The sequence below is a fragment of the Solanum verrucosum genome, unplaced genomic scaffold, assembly GCF_900185275.1.
Source record: "Solanum verrucosum unplaced genomic scaffold, falcon-dt-bn FXZP01000253.1, whole genome shotgun sequence".
NCBI classification, from domain to species: Eukaryota; Viridiplantae; Streptophyta; class Magnoliopsida; order Solanales; family Solanaceae; genus Solanum; species Solanum verrucosum.
In genome coordinates, this window is record NW_026019984.1 from 3,214,051 (window position 1) to 3,235,145 (window position 21,095).

Below are 21,095 nucleotides of genomic sequence, written 5' to 3' on the forward strand. Positions count from 1 at the left end.
TTTTCTATCTTTATCGCGACTTTGTATTCATAAAAAAAATATCCATATCATTTGACATTATTCCTTTTCAACGTTAGACCAAACATATGCATAAAATTGGGTCAGATGATTGTTTCATTAGGAAGACAAGATGCAGTGGCTCAATTTTTGTTCACAACGATCATTGGATTAGTCCCTGGGATGATCAAGTCTAAGGATTTATACGTTGGGAAAACGAGGAAGAAATGGGGCTTCAACCTAAGTAATATATATTGTTTCATTCATGAAATTTAAGATCATTTTGAGTGTGAGAAAATGACATCACTGTGGATGACATAATAGCTTTAGCGGAAAGAACAAAAAAATAAAAAAGAACTCGTGAACATATGTAAAAAATAGCAACAACACCTTAGAAGCACTTCTTGTGGACAAAGGATGGACCAGACTTGCCGTACTCTCCCTTCAAAATCCACATCTGATTAAGCACAGAACATGTTCAAGTTAGCAACAACATAGTTCAAAATAAAGTTTAAAATTGCAAAAGTATATGCAAGAGAAGATATCTGAAGACTGTGATTTTATTACTCGTTGGATAAATACCTTGCAAATGTATATCTGAAGCTCTTACATCAAGCATTGCCCTATGTAGTTGTTTGGTCGCTATCCAAGAAATATAGAATTATATAACATCTAATTATTCTGACAATGGAAGTTGCACTTATTTTCTAAAACTTGTGATCGTTATCCCTAATTATCTTTTAAAAAATTTAAATTCTCTATGAAGCTTAAATATAAAGCTATGTGTTTGATGATGAGCACAACATCATCATATATTATCATATCATATATCATATTATATTAAAAGTGAGAAGGTTCAAAATACAAAGTTGAATTACCATTTTATCCCTAAAATAAATCAAAATAATATAAAACAATAAATAATAGATAACATCCTTTAAAAGTTAAATAATCATTTTAAAAGAACATACAAAAATTAACTTATATCCGTCATTCCTTTTACTCCCATTTAATTCTCTTCCAATTGTTAGTCAATTTTTTTGATGAGTTATTATTAGTTTCACCAACTGACGTACGTGTAACGTGACCATCAAACTTCTCTCCAATAAGTATATTGATTCTCTTAATGTCCTGTCATATACTAATGTGTCCAGATTTCTTTTAATGGTAAGTAAATAGTATGTATAACTTATAAATTTGTTGTTAATATTTTTTGCATGTATATAGTACTTAGTTAATATTTTAGATTATTGTCTTCTCCTATTAGGGTCTTCCTAATATTTCATTTTTTTAATAGGGAAAGCATGAAAAAAAGCTATATTATTAGAATAACAATATTAATTAATTATATGTAGATTGTGACAAAGGATTATTGGAGTTGATACTTCCACTATATTGTCATATGTTAATATCAAGTTTCTTATTCTTAATTGATGGGTACACCTTCCACCTGATCTTTTATATAGCTTAAATCTTTATGAAATATTGAGTTGTTCAATTTTGCAGGTTTACACAATATCTAATCACTCATTCAACAAAGAAATAATTTTATTAAGCTATCTGCTCATCATTTTCAGTTTGTATTTTTATCATTTAAAACTTTATGTTTATACTACAGTAATTAGTATGATTTGTAGTGTATGTACTACATGGGTTATACATGCAACGCGCGTGAAGTGTGAAGTTTCAAAGTATAATGTTGAATTACCATTTTACCTCTAAATTAAATAAACAAAATTATAAAATATTTAATTAATTAAGTATTTTATATATATATATTATTTGTAATATCAAACTTTTCATGTACCATATAACCATTAATTTTGGTAACTTATATACATTGACACAAAAACGTGCAGAATTTTAAGAGTAACATTAAGTAATAAAATATAGATTATTATAATTTCATTAGGTAATAATGTTTTCCATTTCAATATTTGTTTTTTCTTTCAATCAGGTTTTGTGTTCCTCAAATTACGAGACCGAATCAATGATCTTCTACTCCTTTAAGGTAAATCTCAAAAACAATTTTTGTTTTGTTTCCTTTCTCCAATTTCAGGTGAAATTCAGCATGTAAATTCTATTTTATGTTACTAAATTTCTTTTCTTATGTCTCTCAGCCTGATTTCGTCGTTAGGAAAAAGCCAATGGGGAAAGAATTGGGGTCAGAAAACTTTTTGGTAGTAACTTGGAATTTCCTAACCTAATCCAAATTTGGACGAAATCGGAGTCAGTGGTCTAGGGAAATCTGGTAACGAATGAGAGACCTAATTATGAATTTGATCACGTGAGTTGATAGCTAAGACGTGAGTGGTAACGAATAATATTTGATTACTCGCGTGAAGTAGGAATCAAAATATATATGTTGACTTCGGTCATTTGTGGAATTGTTTTTTAAATAGCCCTCATGAATTATTTGTTAAATCACCCACTTAAATTAGTTCGAGAGAAGAATATTGTGAATGATCTAATTTCGTGTAGCAACTGTAATTGCATTCATATTGGATCTTAAAATTGTTAAGTCTAAATCTTTATCTTGTTTATGTCAAAGAGAGGCATAGCGAAATTTGGATTTTGATTACCAGAAAGTAGAAAAATGTAAAACTTACGAGATTTTGGAGTTGAATAAATTACAATCCTTTAGCCTTTCAACAATCCCAATAATACCAAATATAATGCAATCCCAATAATACCAACTTCTCATGAAGCATTCACGCAAAAAACAACATAATTAACAATTGATTAAGATGATAATATTATATCATCGTATCTCATATATATGTTTATTATATTACTAAAAGTGGACAAAATGTTAGGCAAAAGTTAGATTATGATTCTATTTCTACATTAAATTTAAATGTTATAAATTATTTAATAAATTAAATATTTAATAGTAAATCATCATATTAGTACATGAATCAACCACCATAAAGTTTCTTGAATATGTATTCTTTTTATTAATTTCATGTTGGAGTTAAATTCATGAATTTTTTGTTTTGATCATCTTCCAATTGGAAATATGAATGATTATGTTTGCCCTTAACAAAAAGGAAAAAAGATCATATAGATCTATATTATATTCTTTTTTGTATATAAATATTTGTATTAATGTGAAGTATATTACAAAGATTTATTACCACTAACTCTTCATTATGTAAATATATGCAACTGGCACTAATTATATTCATTATGATTTTTACTACCACCTCTCATCCATGATCAAATGAATTAATGTCATATTCATAAAAAAGTGTTCTTCAATCTTATCCTATGAATAGTGACATTTGACACAATATTGTACACAATAAAAACAAATTGAAAAAAAGAAGAAGAGAATCTCTATGCTCTCTTCTCTTGTCTCTTTTTTTTTTTTTTTTTTTAATGTTTATGTTTCTTGTTTGTTGTTGTTGTATACCTTTTTATTGTTTTATGGTTATTAATATTGAGAATTTACATTGGTTAGTTGTTTTGTATACATTAACCTAACATGTGGTATTTTGGTATCCTCATTTGAATATTGTATTTGTACAATAATTAGTTATTTTGGGATAAACGTGCAACGCATGTTTCCAGAACTAGTGATTAAAAATGAAAAGAATTAACAAAAAAGCAAAGTGAAGTAAACGGAAATAAAAAGCTTCCAAGGGAAAAGAATAGCTTACATCAATTTGGCATTATAGAAGAAAGAGAATATTGGGTCATAATATGATTATGGTAACTATGAACTCATAGATTAACAACCACCAAAAGGATTGAAAACGGTCACCAAATTGGTTAAAGGTATCCATCCTTATATGATGCTTTTTGGACTGGGTTAGGCTCAAAGTACCATTTCTTGATGATATGTCACTCAAGCTCATCCGTAATGTTTAGTTACCCAATGTTTGGAAAGTCAATTGATGACATATTCACCAAACCCTATACAGGTTACATGTATAGCAGGCTCATATCTTCAATTTTCATATGGTGGCTTTACAAACATTAATAGGGTGGTTGTAACTTATCACCTGGTTCAGTGTAGCCAAGGCTTTTAGCAGCATTAACGACTTGGCTGAATGGCTTTCCATCCTCAACCTCACTCATTACATACCCCAGGGTACCTGTTAGATACCAAGATATATGGCATCTTACCATCAAATGCTCCTAATGTTTATAACAAGCAAGATAACCACTAACGATAATCATTTGCTATTGCATATAAAAAGATGTTTAGCTTTTTTGTCTGCCTCCTTTACCTATCAAATTTTTTGTTAACATTGTAGATGAAACTCTCTTACCTCTTTTACACTGTGGGCCTATGTCTTCATCCCGGATTCTTCATGATAGATTCCATTTTCCTCCTAAAAAGAAATTTATGTCAGTCATCTTGCAGCTAACCATCTTTTCTTCTTCTAAGTGTCTTATCCACGATCAACGCACAGGAAGGATCGTTGGCTAGAAGAGGACCTCTCAGCACAAAAGTTCATAACTTGTCCATCAGGCAATTCATAGTCAAATGCCACATTGGAGGATGATGATTCCTATTCCTTCTCTTTTTTCTTTAATAAAAATGTAGAAAGAATATGTGTTTTGAATTTTGAAAATCATGCCAAAATTTCATACATTTTGTTTTTTTGGTTTGGTTAATAATTAATTTTTGAAATTATCTTGCGTGAACTTTACTTGTGCCCAAAGGTCTATCGGAAACAACTTTTGGTTATGGCTAAATATATACCACCCTCCGTAGACTTCACTTGTAAACTTATACTTTTAGTTTGTATGGTGTGAATGCTCAAGTGAACTTTTTGATTTTATTGTTAGTAGTTAAAAATAATTATTTGGTACGATGATGACACAAGTTGAGTTTAAATGGAGTCGTGAAAATTTAAATATCTGATTCAAACTTATTTGAAATTAATGCATAGTTATTGTTATTTTCTCCTGTGTCGTGTCAATTAAGTAATTATATGGGAATTTTCTTTCTCAAATGAGCTTAACTTGTATAGTCCAATTTCTTAAAAGTTTCATCTTTTGTGTAGTATTCTATATGAAAACAAAGTTGTCTTTTCTTTTTTTTTGTATTTCATCTTTTATTTATTTATAAAATATTAAAAATTAAATACTCATAAGACTTATGGGTCGTGCACCCCATGTTATTTAAAATACGTCTCGTCCTTGCATTTACACTTATTAAAATACTCATTGAAATTACTATATGAAATCAAATTTAATACTCGATTTGATTTTTCAAAACTTGTCTTCCACCTAGCTTACGATTTAGTGCAGTGTACAAGTCCTTAAGAACTCATAATTTGAAGTAGTGACACCAACAATTATGCTTCTTTTAAGAAGGTATTATTTCGAAATTTTTGAGGTGTAAGGTTGAAAAATATACAAGCAAACATTAAACTCATATCTAACATTATCCAAAAGGGTAAAGGTTATACTTGCACAAATTTTTGAAAGGGCAAAAACAGTGCAAAGCTGTTCCATCTAGTGAGGAGCCAGAATGACAAAAGAACCCGGCAGATCAATCAGTCTTAACAAAAACTGCATTGCTTACCAAAAAATTGTAGTCAGTAGAAGATGGCCAGCCATCTCACTGTCAACTTTTCTGTAGATGCTACGATGAATCTTCTGGTTCCATCGTGAGTCGATGAAGCATCCAAGTCTGTAGATTACACATAAAATATATCGATCTCTTATGCTCAGAGTTAGTTACTTTGTCGCTAGCCTGATTCACTGTAGGAAGAATTTTCTGCGCTAGGATAGAATCATCTTGTGGCGCTGCCTTGAAGAAGATATGATGCTTTACTACGAACCTAACAAAAACGACAAACATCAGGAGGAGTTTGAAAAGTAACTAAGATGATAAAAGTTGAGTTTACCTTAGAAGCATAAGACCTCAAATCTGTGCTAGTGATTTGACAGGAACAGTTTCTAAGGCACGCGCTCCATGTCTCACTGATTATTGGTTTATCTTTTAACAATGGGTTGCAAAACAGCCAGTTCTCTGCCAGAACCAGTTGAATATACATTATGAGAAGATCACAATTCTTATGCTTCAGATTGATGGAGATTAGAGATCTCAAGATCTGTTCTTCATCATGTACCTGCACAAGTATTTAGGTGACGTATGCCAAAAAATTGTTAGCTTCACAGAAGAAAACACATTTCAAGACCTGGCATGACAAATATATGACGATGACAAACATGATGAGGGGCAGAAAGGATACTTGAATAGCAGTAGTGATAGTAAAAGTACGTCAAAGCTACCTTGTCATCAAAACATGCTACAAGAAACTGAAAGGCCAGCACACTCCTAAGATGCTTGGAACGAGCATCCAGTCCAGCTACACTCTCCACAGATCTCAAGCAGTTGACATCAGTAGGAACTCTGAAGAAATGGCTTGTCCCGTCATATAACTTTAACGCAAGGAGTATTGAAAGAATATAAAACTTCTAAATCTACAGACCCATAAAAGCAGGTATCTAAAACATAAAGCTCTAAGGAAAAACGGATATGAATGCATAACAATTAACAATTACTAATACTTAAGATGCAAAAGGGTCAGAATAGAACAATTTCAACTTTGTACATGATTTGAAAATCAGTCACCGGGACAAATAACAACATACCCAGTGTAGTCGCACAAGTGGGGTCTTGGGGGCCGCGGGGGGGGGGGGGGGCAAGATGAAAATATTGAAGAAAAAGAAGCACAGACAGTAAAAAGAGTAAAGGTAAACAAAGTTGAAGAAACAACAGTAGTATTATAAAAAAAATGCACCCTCTACAGCAACAATAAAAATGAGATTCAAAATGCATCTTTTAAGCTGAAAGGTGTATGTTCCAAGTTTGTATTCATATGCAACTAGTCTGATTCTTCCACTAAATTTGTCTCCTCTTTCCACTTCTCTCTCTCTACTAAGTGGGAGAGGAGTAAGATCCATCCATGTGCAGAAATAATTGAATATCGGAGGTACTAAATTACTTTAGAACACAGTCAAACTAATTGTAGAAATCAATGAAAGCTATTATAAAGAACCTGCAGGTGAGGGATTTTGCTATTTTCTGACAGCTTAAATGGAATGCATCATCACTAAAGAAGCTAATAAGTGAGTGCAAGCAATCCTTCAACGCTGAAGACAGGCCAATAAGTTGCCGATCTAAGAAGAGATAGATCACTGAGGTAATCAAATCTTCTACCTCCGCTGTTGAGAAAACTGAACGTTTGGCCCTATAAAAAAACGAAAAAAGCAAAGATGGAGATTTAATATAATGCCATGATTCTGGATCAATAGAACCTAAATGATTCTGATCAAAAGTAGGTTCCAAAGTAGTTTATAATAAACACGGCTCTACATCAAGTATTAATTTTTTTCTAATTTCTAACAGTTAAATGAATGTTTACAATCCCATAAAACACAAATTAAGCTCCAAAAGTAGACCGGCACATCACATACCTTGCTTGGCAACAAACAGAAACATATTTTATCCAGTATTTGATATTTTGAGGCGGTCCAGCAGAATCAGAATCTAAGAAACAGCATATGAAGTTGTGAGGATTTGTAATACATAAGTAAGAAATATGGCCCTTGTAAATACTGAATAAGACTATACTAGTAATGAAATCTCAAACCCTAAGAAACTATGTACGTCCTTCTTAAAGGTCTAAATTACGTTGCACACCCTTACCCACTATATAAGCCCTAGCTCCCGTTTTATCACATTTCCAGTTTAATCCAAATATTATGGAAATTTAGCAACAAATAGGTAAAGTGAATAACTAAAACCTTATTTGAAGAATATGCATGCACAATAAATTTGTGCATGATTTAGTACCCTATAGACAAGAAAGACCGACACTGATATACTCTTTCCCCACTGCTCTTCTGCCTGTAGTTTTTTGATAACTTCCTTGCAAGCCAAGAATTAATGGTTACTATATAGATGGTCAAGGCAAAAGCTGGCCGGGACACCAAGGTCATCAAAAAAAATATACAAAAGCATGGATTGAAGCAAATAAGATATACATAGAGTAGAAACTTAATTTGCAGGGGACAATTATTGCTATCAGGAAAAATCAGTCTAAGGTGGAATTTGTGTACCTCCATCCACAATTTCCATGCTGGATGAAGATTTGGAAGGGGAATCCAACAGAAAGCCATATACTTCAAGTGCTCGCCTAAGTTCTGAATGGTTCGGCAACCATCCCATCTCAAACATTACAGTTTCAACCTTACAAAGCATGAGGAGAGAAAAATAACTTAAGAAATTTGCATGAATAGACAGATGATATATTATTCATTCCGGAGCAGAGATGAAAACCTGATTTTTAGGTAACAGAATAGAACAGCAAAATTCACATGCTGCTGCCCTCAACTCTTCTTTTGGTGAATATAACACTGAGAGGGCATAATGCAATTGTAACTACAGAATCATTCAGCATCAATAATTGGAAAGAACTACTACTCACTGAGACTAAATGTCCATGCTCCTATGCACTTTTCAACTCGACCATGATCTGTAACCAATTTCAAAAGCCAACCGTTCACAAGCAATCCTTCCAGAAATGCTTCTCCTGCAATAGCATCATGGATATGGAACCCCACAGTTAATCCCCGATAAAATTGATTAAATAACTCATTTGAATCTTCTAAGAACTTGTTCTTGAGTTATACATAGTGCTGGAAAATGGGATGATCAAGATCAGATATGGGTGGGTTAAAAACAAGTTAGACAAAAACATATAAAATATCTGTCCCGAGCGTATTTACAGACAAAAAACGGACCGAGTGACAGATAATATGGATCCATATGTTCTATTTATATAATTTACAAGATTAGAATTCACTAACATATTTATATCAAGATCAATGGAATAGTTTGACAAACTACTAATTTTTTGCAGCACCCAAGGGTGTAGCCTAGTTAGTCAATGAAGTGGATTGAGAACCATGAGGTCTCAAGTTCAAATCCCAACGGAAACCCAAAAAACACTAGGTGACTTCTTCCCTTCTGTCAAAGTCCTAATGGATAGAATTACCCAGAACCGGTATTGTATTGGTGGGAGGTAGCAAGTACCCCATGTAATTTTTTTTTTGAGAAGGAGTACCCCATGTAATTAGTCAAGAAGCGGAAAAAAAATCTCTCTCTCTCTTTATATATATAATAGTCTTTGGGTACGTGCTTCGCACGTGTATCCCAAATCCATTGTCACATAATTTCGTAAAAAGAAAATTATATTATACAATGAAATCACAGTGCAAGTATGCATTCATAATTTACTAAAAGTCCAATGAAAATTAGATATTAGTACTCTTTTTTCATAAATATCACAATTATAGTAAATATATATATTTCAGTGGCAGCTTATATAATAAAGAGTGCTGTTTCTTTTTGGATTTGATAAAACAAAATTAAGGTAACTTTGTATTAAAAACAGTACTTAGGTAGCACTGAAAAAACCAATTTACACATGGAATAGATACAGAATATACCAGATATGAAACCAATCCTAAATGGTGCCTAAGACATCTAAGATTGATTCAGTGTCACTAGAATACAGTTTAGTGCACCAAAAACAGAAAAGCAAAATGCAACTTTTTATTTTTTGACTTAAAATCATTCAAGTTTGACTAACTTTTTAAAAGCTACTTTTTTAAGTCAATCCAAACGGGCTCTTAGATAGATTGAAGTCAAACTAAGAATTATTTAATACTCTAATTGGGTTTTCAGCTATTTAAACTGAAACAAAATAACATGCACTGCGGCAAAATACTTCACAAAGCTACTAGAATTTGAGTTGTATATATTATTCTGTGTAAATTGATTGCAGAAATGAGAAAAAATTCTTAAACCAGGTATGAATCTGCTTTACTTTTACAGTCTGACAAAAGAAAATAATATGTTTTGTTCAAAGGAGAAGAAACCCCTCCACACCCCTCTCACCAAAACCAAAAACAAAATCGTGCTTTGCACATCCCAGATTAGTTCAGTAGCAGCAGAGCGGAACTTATGGACTGTAAGCCAGTCATGTTGGGAAGTCCGATTTACCCATTTAGATCGGTGGTTTTATTCGTTTTTTACCACAAGTTACACGGCTTGATCCAGTTTTAAGAAATCACTTATCCAACCCATTTCTAGATGGGCAGGTTGGACAGATACTTGGGTATTTTATCCATTTTGCCAGCACTAGTACTTATAGCTCAGATAAATCAACAGAGAGCTAAATCTGAAGATAGAGCTGTCACTAACAAAGCATAATTGTGACGAATTCAGTAAAAATTGAAAGGAAAAAGATAAGAGGGAGAGGAGGAGACAACACCTTCTTCTGTTTTAATTCCTAACAATGAATTAGCTTCATTCTCCATAAAGGACTGCAAAAGGGCACAACTACTAAGCTCGGGAAAAGTAAGTGTGGCCATAGCTTTCTGCAGTCAGACAGGAAAAGATATACGTTATAATTCACTCAAACCCAAGATACCATCAGTGTAAAGTGAACGCTAGGCTTGTCTTAGTTAATAGATAAAACCTGGTCCCCAAAAACTTGAAGACCCCATAATGGCATTTGATCATCAGTGCTTATTTCATTCATCTACAAAATGAAACAAAATTCAATGTTGCCAAACATTAGGATCAAATTGAGAACCATACCCACTTGGAAAAAAAAGAAACAAAAATGCATACCTGTTGTTGGCATTTGTAAACATAGTTATTAAGCTCTGCTTCTCTGGTATCCAAATCATCATCTGACTCATCAAACTTGTGGATCTTTGCACGTTTAGATTCCTTCTTAGGTATGTCGCTCTTCACTTGGTAGAAGTCACTGAGAAGATCATCTAAGCCGATAACCTTCTTCCTAGAAAATATTAGTTGAAATAAGAAAACATAAGACAGTACTACAGTGTTAAGACCATTCGATTGGCTGAATATATAACAACGGGAGAAATGAACAAGAGACTAGCCTGTCTCCACAGCTACATTATCAATCAGGTAAAAATATGCATATTCACTATGTATTCAGTGCTTCAGGGGAGCGGCGGGGGGGGGGGGGGGGGATAAGACAAAAAATAATGGTTGTATGCTGAATCCAGTACGATATTCTTGACTATTAGAAAAGTCTAGAAGCAAGAACCGGCCAACATTTGTTAATAGTGAACTCAGACACCACTCAAATTAACTGAGAAAATGGCTCTAAATGGTAGACATCAGCAACTCTCTCCACCATCTCTACGTATTCAAATGGTAATAGTTCTTTTTTATTTTGTATAAGTAATCCAATTGGTATTTTTCACATAACATAAATTAAAGGTGTACTTCAGTCCTAACAGCTTTTGTCTAAATAATAAAAGAGGTCAAGGATAATTTTACAGATCTCCAAACACTAGCACGGAAATTTTGGCTACACGCATATCATTGGTCTGCTGAAGTAAATGATGTCATAAAAAATTTGAGGTCATCAAAGCATGTGGTCCATATGATTTGAGGTCATCAAAGCATGTGGTCCATATGAATCATCCTAATTGTATTTCATTTTCTAGGGTGTAGATATGTAATTATTAATGATTCAACGAAATCAATTCTTCCAGCGTTAATACAGTGTGGTAACTGATTGTTGTAAAAGTTTGTCTCCGGATTAAGCACCAATAACAATGGCAGTTGCTATCATGGAGGTGAACGATTAACCTCACATGTCTACCATCATAAAAGCACTAACTCACGATAGTGCTTCTATATACTATGCTTAAGCTCTCTTAAGGTCATAAGGTTAATTCTTACACCTTTTCCTCTCACCAAACTGATACAAAACGAACAGCCTGGAGGGTATCTCAATTAGAATTTATAACCTTAAAACTTGGTTCAAGTCAGAATTCTAAAATAAATACTTAAATACATGATAAAACAGTTCAATTGTCATACACTAAGAACTTTAACACCACCAAAGTAACTACAACATAGACTGACAACCTTAAAAATAGTAGAACCTGCAACAACCTATTAAACTACACTGCTACCTCACAAATTTTACCTAGTGCTTATAACTTGAATTTATAGTAAAATGTTAGAAAAGACTCTGTAAGGCAGGGTAGAACTGAGTGTAGGAAGCGGATACAGAAAACTCCATAGTTTTGGTTACCCCATTCAGCAGCAGATTATGAACACACAACAACTCACTTTTGATTCCTATATTCAGGAGCATGAAATCAACCACCCTTGACACTAGATTTTTTTTCTCTTTCCATAATGTATATAGTCGCACGTAATGACAGATCACGGCCATATGGACTTGAAAGAGCAAGTGTTGAAAAGTCAGGACCCATTTGAGAATCGATCCTAGACACCCACCTACCGTCCTTAAATCTATCTTACTCTTCCTTGATCTTTTAAGTCTAAAAATAGGTTTGATTTGCTTCACATGTGTGATTTTTACCAATTCTTCTTTTACACCTTATTTGGATGGTTGTTACACGTTGAGTTGTATTGTATTGCTAGTTTAAATACAATGTTTATTTTGATTATAACTCAAACTTGATTATAGCGCATCGTTTAAATCCATTGTTAGGTAACAACAAAAAGATCCATTTTTTGTAACGACCGATTTGGTATGATCGTGTCGCTACCTTAATAATTTCTTCTTATTTTATCTTTACTTATTATTCAATACTTCTATTTTATCCTTCGCCCACCTTTTTAAAGTAGTTTTACCTCGTACCCTAGTTTCCTTGTAAGTTAACATTCAAATTATGGATGCGTGATATTATGTAACAACGGAGAATGATACACCTATCCAAACATTGTCTTGATTATTAAAACAATACAATACGATACACAGGGGCGGACCCACGCAGAGAGTATTGGGTGCTCAAGCACCCATTGACCCGACGAAAATTTAGTATATGTTTATAGAAAATATTGAAAGATTAATATAATCAACTCTTGAGCACCCATCAACCAAAAGGTTGATGGGTGCTTTGGTTCTCAGATCAAAGTTAAAGCTTGCGATGATGCTCTCGAGTGTGAGGGTTCGAATCCAGGTATTTTTTTTAATTGGAAAAAAGGCAAACAGAATTTTTTTTACATTTTACTCTTCTTTTTATACCTTTTCACTACTATTTGCTTGCTTTTTTTTTCTTTTCGATTTATTGTTTTTTCACTTTTCGATTTTTAGCATTTCATTTACTAACTAAACTTTAAAAATATTAGTAAGCTTTTGGAAGTAACCCCTTCTTGGAAAGCAACTTTAAGTTAAAAGAAGTGAGCACCCATAACCTTTAAATCCTGAATCCGCCACTGACGATACAATACGTTGTAAAACAATAGGTAAAAACCATCCAAACAAAGTGTTATTCATCAAAGCTTATCCTAATCTCCGTCAGGGACAAATTATTAATTTAAAACACAGTAACTCAAAATGACTAAAAATTCCAAACTCATAACCATCAAATCCTGACTCCAACTCCACTCTATGGTACTTGAATAAACAATAATGCCTCAAGTTCAAATCCCAGAAACATGTTGGTGGTGGAACATTGGTGGGAAGTTGCAGGTATCCCATGGAGTTAGTCATAACAATAGTCCAGGTGCGCAAAAGTTGACCACGACATCAAAGCTAATTTTTTTTAAAAAAGTAAACCGCCCGCAACTCAAACCCTAGATACCTAACATCTAATTTTGCCATCTAATCAAAAGAGCATATAATTTTGCAATCTAATCAACAGGAAAAACAAAACAAAACAATTGTTAAAAAGGAAGAGAAAAAAAAACTCACTTTTTGTGTTTAGTAACAATAGGGCTAACGATGCAGGGTTCTTCAAATTCAAAATCCAGAGGTTCATCCATCTCCGTCATCAACTGAATTGCTTCAACAACAACAAAATTAAACACAAATCTAACAAACAAAAATCTAATTATCGCTTAAAAACACAGTAATTCTTCTATAATTATAGAGATTATGAACAGACAAAAAAAGGAGAAAAAATTGACTCTTCGGCTTCTTTTATAGCCTCGGGTTTGCCCGGGAAAACTAAAAAAAGTGGTTTCTTTTTCATTTTCATCCTTTCTTTTTTGGATGAATTGCACTTTTGGCTTGCTAATTTTCCATTGTTTGCATTTTTATTTTTTCCTCCTATTTTTGGTAGTACTAATTGAGATTAGTAGGAGTTGAGGATTTTGCTATTTTGGGTAAATAGTATAATAAGACATTTGTAGTTGCATCGTTTTAATTCAAGTATTTCAGCGTTATGAGAATAATTACTTTAAATGTTTTTGATCATGCATGAACCTCAAATGTATTAGTAGGATGAGAGATTTTAAACGGTCTGTTTATAGAAAGTTTAAAATGTTGGGTCGGAATGAATCATTAATAATCTATTTGGCGGGAGTTTGAAATATTTTTAAAAAAAAACTAAAATATGAATTTTCTAGCCAATTTTCATCGAGAAATTTACCAAAATGACGTTTTTGAAAATTAGAGAAAGTTGAATGATTTATAATTAGAAAAATTAATTTAATGACTTTTCTGCGTAATGTTATAATTCGATGACTTTCTGTGATATCAACTCGATATTTATTCATTGGAAAAAAATCCAAATCGACTGGGTTAATATGTTCATCAAATTAGTGTTCGATTGTGTCTAAAACTCTAGATCAAAACTTCGTTCATTGGAAGTGAATATTTATTTTAGAGTAAATTTTAGGAATAGCAAACATAAAAATCATATTAGCGCTCTATAACTAAAGTTTTGCTATGGAGAATTTGATTTGTATAAATTGCGTGGACTTGTATAAATTGGGGGTCTCTGTCTATGAAGATTGTATTTATATATGTATATGTTATTTGTGTTAGGCTAGAGTAACGAGCGAGATTAGGAGAGAGAGGCAGAGAGTGGGGAGAGGTAATTGTATATGGATATCAGTTAGATAATTGTATATATGTAAGTACTATGTATATGTATTAATGATTGTGTTTGTATATTAGCATAAAATTTGAATTTGAATACAGTTGAATCGAGTTAAAATATTTGTATTTGTATATCAAATCTAACTCACTTTATATAAACACAAACTATACATTGTATTTATATTATTTATGTTTGCATAAAGCGAGAGAAAGAGAAAAAGGCAAAAGAGAATTGGCAGGGAAGATTTATATTAGTATAATTGTAAGTGTACAGGACAGAGAGATATGTATTTGTATTTGTATGTACAGTAGCTCTCGCTTTATACAAACACAAACACAATTTATACATTTGTGTTTGTATAAAAGGGAGAGAGGCGAGGGAGAGAATGAAGAGTGGCAAGTGAGACTCAAGGGAGAGGGGCGAGAATGACAATGTGTTTGCTACAAATTAAAATTGTATAACTTACATAAATATCATAGTGTAAAGAGTAAATTACATCAAATCCCTACTATTTTTCTAATTACAATAATCCCTTAAAATTTGTACCTTCCGGATACATAAGTCACCATCCGGATAAATTAATTCACTATCCGGATACATTAATTCTAATAGAAGAAGAATCCTTCTGTTGCGCTAAAAGGGGAATAAAATCTGAAAATCTAATTAAATCCCATAAATTACGCTTACGTTTCTTCTTACTCTCAATCATACAGAGGAAAATCCAGAACGAAGAAATTCAAAATTTCAAATCGCTCCCCACTGTTCAGTGGAGAAACCTTTCAGATTTGATTTAAAAAACTTGTAGAATTTTTGGGTTAGTGAGGTGAGTTATGAAGGATACGAAAGTGATGAAATTGTTGTTGGACAAACGATTTTCTTTTGAATCTTTAAGTTCATCAAAGATCCTTTCAATTTTGATTCAAGTTGTTTGGATTTGCTATGTATACCCTCTATTTTTTAATTTTTTAATTTGTATTGATATATAAATCAAGATACATTACTGATTACAATTGATACATTAGTAGTTTGATGTATATGTAATGTGTTTTTAGATCCCAAAACTCTTCTTTCCATTCTTCCAAAAAAAATCAATTTTTGAATCAAACTTGTCAACAAATTGTACTGATACAACATGAACATGTCGATCTTGTTGAGACATTCCAGAATCTGAGAAAGTGAGGTGAGGTATGAACGATACAAAAGTTTTGGAATTGTTGTTGGTCAAAATATTTGTTTGTGAATCTCAAATTAGTCATTGCAACTGAACTAGAGATCGATGAGTTGAGGAATAATTAGGAGATCTGATACATCGTTAAGGTGAAAAAATAAGAGTTTGTGCCATTAATTCATTGTCTTCTTATCCGACGAAGGAATTATCTTTTGTATTATCATCCATCTCCGGCCGTTCAACCACCTCCTCCACCATTCCATCTGCCCCCTCCACCTTTGGTATATAGTCTTTTAATGTATCACGGTTATAATTTTGTTTTGTCGTTTTGATGTGAATATGTAAATCATGATACATTAGTGGTAAACAACGCACGTGCAGTATAATTTTGTAACTATGGATTATGATGTGATCATTATTTTGTATCTGGATGTGATTTGTATAAAAATGTATCATCATAATATAATGTATATGATACATGTAATAAATGGATTAATAGTTGAGATGTATCATATATGTTTTGAATATTGAGCGTGTGTATCACAGATTTATATAAATATATCAGGCTATTATTATGTATATTGTACATATAAATAGTGTAACAATTGAGATATGTAAATTACTTGGTTTGATCAAGAAAAAATGTGAATGATACATTAATATATATTATGGCACCTAAATATAATTGAATAAAGAGGCCGAAATAGAAATCTTCCAATTCTAGGCACCTTTACATCCACATACAGAAACAGACATATAACCTCAGAAAAAGGATGAAAAAAAGAAAATAATATTTTATTTTTGAACTTGTTGAAGGTATTGATAGATAGGAGAAAAAGAGGAAATTGTTGTTGGTGTGACTAGAAATAGGAAGAGATTTGTGGAGTGAAATAAGGAAGGGATAAATGTTGGTTTTGGAAGTTAAGATTTATGTATCTAGCGTTTGGGAGTTTGGGAGTAAAATAAGGAATTTTGAAAAAATTTAGAACTAATAGGGAATAATGGAAATTATGGAGAAAAAAAAAGGTATGTATATAAATAATTTATCCATTAGAATTAAATGAAACTGTAGCTATAATATTTATTTTGAAATAATAGTTTGCTATAATGCACCATTTTCTTTTGTTTTACCTACCACTAAGTCATATTAAAATACATGTCATGTCAGGGACCATCAAAGCTTGCGCTAGGATAGATAAGATCTCTTCACCCTTACTTAAAAATTTCGACTTTGAGCATTGAAATGAAAAAAAAAAATTGATAGGATTCTAAAAAACACTTTCCTACCTTTGATGAACCTTACGTGACGCATATTCGAATTAGTCCATCCTACCAAACATTGAATGGAAAACAAAAGGAAAAAGAAAAAGGGAGACATGCCAAGAATATGATCTACTACTAGTCCAAAATACTTTCTTTTAGCCTGATTATTTTAACTTGTGTGCCACCAGAAAAACAGACAAAACTAGCCTGTCTTTCAATTTCTAGCCAACTCTCTAATTCTTAATTCCAAGTTGCACAAAATCTCACAATTTTTAGTGTTTTTTTTTTAATTTTCATTTTTCTGCTTAACTAAAACAATAATATACTCAATGTAATCTCACAAATGAAGTCTTGAGAGGGTAAGATGTACGCAAACCTCAGTGAGGTCACCTCACCTCTATCTTTGTTAGGGATGGCAATGGGGCAAGGTGGATGCGGGGAGGGGTGAGTTTAAGGCTATGTGGGACGGGGGGGGGGGGGGTTTAAGGTTATGCGGGGCAGGTTGAAGTGGGTTTTTTGAAAACTAACATGGGGCGGGGGCGGGTTGCGGGGTATATGTAATTTTATGTGGGTTCAAACTTAATTTTAACTTTTTACATATTATAAGAGTCATAGAGCATTATTGATTAAGATAATTTCTTTAAACTACTAAAATATTCAAGATAGTAAATAAAAATGGTTCAAGAAAAAATAATATAATTTTTTACATGTTTTTCAATTGACCTCTAAAAAATAATTTTTCAAGTCACTATCCTATTAAAATTAATACAACTTAATGAAAAAATGAATTTATTTTTATGAATTATATTTTAGTATCAAACTTAACTAGAAAAAGAATATATTAAAAATATTATGCAGTGCGGGTTCATGCGGGGCGGGTTGAAAATGAAATAAATTGTTATGTGGGTGGGGTGGGTTGAAAATGAAATAAATTGTTATACAGGTGGGGCGGGTTGAAAATGAAATAAATTATTATGCCGGGAGGATTAAAATTTTTGCAGGTTAAGCTCAACCCGCACCACTCCATTCATGCCATCCCTAATCTTTGTGGAGTAGAAATGTTGTTTCTGATAGACCCTCAACACAACGACATATAACCAAAACAGGCAGTAGTTTTCTAGTTCAACAATTTACTATGTTGCTATGAATGCATACACAAACAAATATCAAATGACAATTTTCTTTTCATAGGATTAATACATGATTAATGGATACATAAATGATCAAGAAAGAAAAAAACTAATTAAATAGGCCAAAATTTGGCCTTAAATTGTATAATGTTCTTAGTGTATATATATCTGCCTATTTATTGTTTGTTGAAGCCATTTCTGCCTCAGTTGCCTCAGCTTGCTCTCTGAACTTCTTGTATATATCACCTTTATAAAATTTTATAGTTCTTGCAACCAAAATCAACGAGGCTAGCGCCCCAAAACACGCGACACTAGCCAAGATAACAAAAGCCTGTCGATAACATTGGTTCCCAATACATGTCAATTCTTTGACAGATGATCTAGTTAAGCCTTTTTTCGCGAGATCCTTCAATGCCTCTCTATCGTAGAGCGGTCCAGTTACCTTCACATTCAATATGTATGAACCAAGAGGGCTAGCCAATTGACCACAATTGAACAATGTGGAATAGTACTTCAATCCGAAAAGTTCAGAAATGATTGAGAAGAGTAAAGGCAATTGTGCACCAAATGAGAACCCGATGATCACTGATGCAACGTATACTGATCCGTTGAATGGAAACGCGATGAGAAGTAGTCCAATGCAGGATAACAACAGGACTAATGTCATCATAAGTGTCCTTGGGAATTTGTACTTAACGAGCAACGCCTCAGATACAAATCCTGAGAAAATTCTCCCAAAAAAGTTCCATATACTAAGAAGTGACACAAAGGACTTGATTGTTGTTGTTGGATATCCTAAAGACTCTCCAATCTGTCCTAAGTTATCGACAGCAGTCAAGCTCGTCCCAAGTCCACAGAACGTAGCAACGAATAAAATCAACATATCAGTACTCAAAAGTGCTTGCAATATACTATAATCTTCCCCTCTTTCTGGTTTATTCAAGAAAATGTCATTGAATGACAAACACTTCAAATTGTTATTAGTATCTTTATTCTCCACTACTACTACTACTGGTACTGGAGGATGCTCGGTGGTACTTACTCGTGGAGGCTCGATAATATTCTTTCTACGAAAAACACCTAACTCTTCTCTAAGGAAAACCGAAAGAGGTAAAAACAACAAAGCACAAGTTATAGTAGCAGTACCAACATAAGCAGCATGAGTAAACCTAACTGTCCTCTCAACCAATGTCATAACCATAAGAAACAACGCGAGCACAATTGCTATAGCTAAACAATAGTAGAAAACTCTCAACTGATTCGGCTGCTTAACGACTCTCATCTCACGAATGGTATACACAAAAATGACAGATATTGCAGCTGGTAACCAAGCTATAAGCAAAATAAGTGATGTAGCATCATTTCCATATACAGCTAAGTATAATTGTGTCATTATAGCACCACTTAATCCAGTAAAACCCTTTAACAAACCAATCAGATTTCCTCTGCTCTCTGGGAAGTTTCTAACAGATGTAACAAGAGCACCAGTATTCGCGAAATTCTGTGAATTAGCACCAAGACATATGTACATACACATAAGCCAAACATTTGGTTTTTGAATTTTGCCAACAACAGAGAACCATATCATGAAATACCCAGTGAAATTCATGGATGCACCAACTAGTAAAACAAACCATGTTGGAGTAACTTCAGCAAGTAAACCAGAGAAAACACCAACATTAGCACCAAGATCTTTAAAGAAACCTAAGAGATTAAGTGTTGTTTGGTCATATCCAAGCGAAGATTTTATTTCTTTAGAGTAAGTACCAAATAGATAAGTAGCACCAGCTCCAGCCATGATTAGAAATGAAGCAAAAAGAGAGAACCACCTACCTTGTATAACATGATTGGTGAATTGCAAAATTTCATGGCTTTTGCCCATTGGCATCTCTCCCATGTCTCTCTTCCTCTATGTGAAGTAAACAACAAAAATAAGAGAAAGGTAATCTCTATTCTCTAAGTACTATACACTTATCTTGTTTTTTTGTGTGATGGTTTTTGTAAATAAGGTTAGTTTTTGTCGAACTCAATAGCTTTGATACAAACTCTGTATTTATGTTAAGAAACCAAGCGTCCTTGGAATTAACTCGAATTTGTAAACTTATAATCTTGGATCTGACTAGCTCATGTTGGTTTGGTTAGTGAGTTGGGTGGATCTACGATATAGTTTTGTTGGACTCAGTAGCTTTGATACACACTCTGTATTTGTGTTAAGAAATTAATTATCCTAAAAATCAAAACCTAAAACTTAAAATCTTGGATCCGACTCTGTGTATAAAATGTGTGCTAGCTTGTGTTGGTTAGTGAAAAGAGACGGATCTATGATATAGTTCTGTCAAACTCAATAGCTTTAATATAGATAATGTATTCGTGATAAGAAACCAACTATTCCGGAAATCAGAATTTATAAACATAATATATTGAATTCGACTTTGTGTATAACGTACTAACAGCTTTGACACAAACTCTGTATTTATCCTAATTCTATGTAATTCAGAACTTATAAACTCGAAATTTTGGATCTAACACTAGGTGGATAAAATACAATTAGCTCATGTTGGTAAGTGAGTGGGGCAGATAGTTGATGGAAAAAATCAAACTAATCAACAACAACTTGAGAGGTCAAAGAAAGATGATTGAGAAATGTGAAAGAA

The 21,095-nt window shown here is 32.8% G+C and overlaps 2 protein-coding genes across 2 annotated transcripts; both read right to left on the bottom strand.

The window, feature by feature from the left end:
- Window positions 1-5,369: 5,369 nt before the first annotated feature.
- On the bottom strand, window positions 5,370-13,919 carry LOC125818196 (uncharacterized). Its single transcript, XM_049497741.1, has 12 exons — window positions 13,749-13,919; window positions 10,667-10,838; window positions 10,512-10,574; window positions 10,305-10,410; window positions 8,454-8,558; window positions 8,306-8,382; window positions 8,086-8,215; window positions 7,441-7,513; window positions 7,023-7,214; window positions 6,253-6,373; window positions 5,865-6,089; window positions 5,370-5,798 (listed from the first exon to the last, which is right to left on the bottom strand). Exons 1-12 carry the CDS (start codon window positions 13,826-13,828, stop codon window positions 5,751-5,753), a joined length of 1,392 nt encoding a protein of 463 aa, XP_049353698.1. The 5' UTR covers window positions 13,829-13,919; the 3' UTR covers window positions 5,370-5,750.
- A 4,560-nt stretch (window positions 13,920-18,479) lies between these two features.
- Window positions 18,480-20,359, bottom strand: LOC125818191 (protein NUCLEAR FUSION DEFECTIVE 4-like). Its single transcript, XM_049497730.1, has one exon. The coding sequence runs from the start codon at window positions 20,336-20,338 to the stop codon at window positions 18,614-18,616; it is 1,725 nt and encodes a 574-aa protein (XP_049353687.1). The 5' UTR covers window positions 20,339-20,359; the 3' UTR covers window positions 18,480-18,613.
- Between the last annotated feature and the right edge of the window lie 736 nt (window positions 20,360-21,095).

Coding starts and splice junctions, on each gene's coding strand:
- LOC125818196 (XM_049497741.1), bottom strand. CDS start 13,828: ATGACGGAGATGGATGAACCTCTGGATTTTGAATTTGAAGAACCCTGC. Junction 10,839..13,748: donor ATTGTTACTAAACACAAAAA/GTGAGTTTTTTT, acceptor AATATTTTCTAG/GAAGAAGGTTATCGGCTTAG. Junction 10,575..10,666: donor TTTACAAATGCCAACAACAG/GTATGCATTTTT, acceptor TTCATTTTGTAG/ATGAATGAAATAAGCACTGA.
- LOC125818191 (XM_049497730.1), bottom strand. CDS start 20,338: ATGGGAGAGATGCCAATGGGCAAAAGCCATGAAATTTTGCAATTCACC.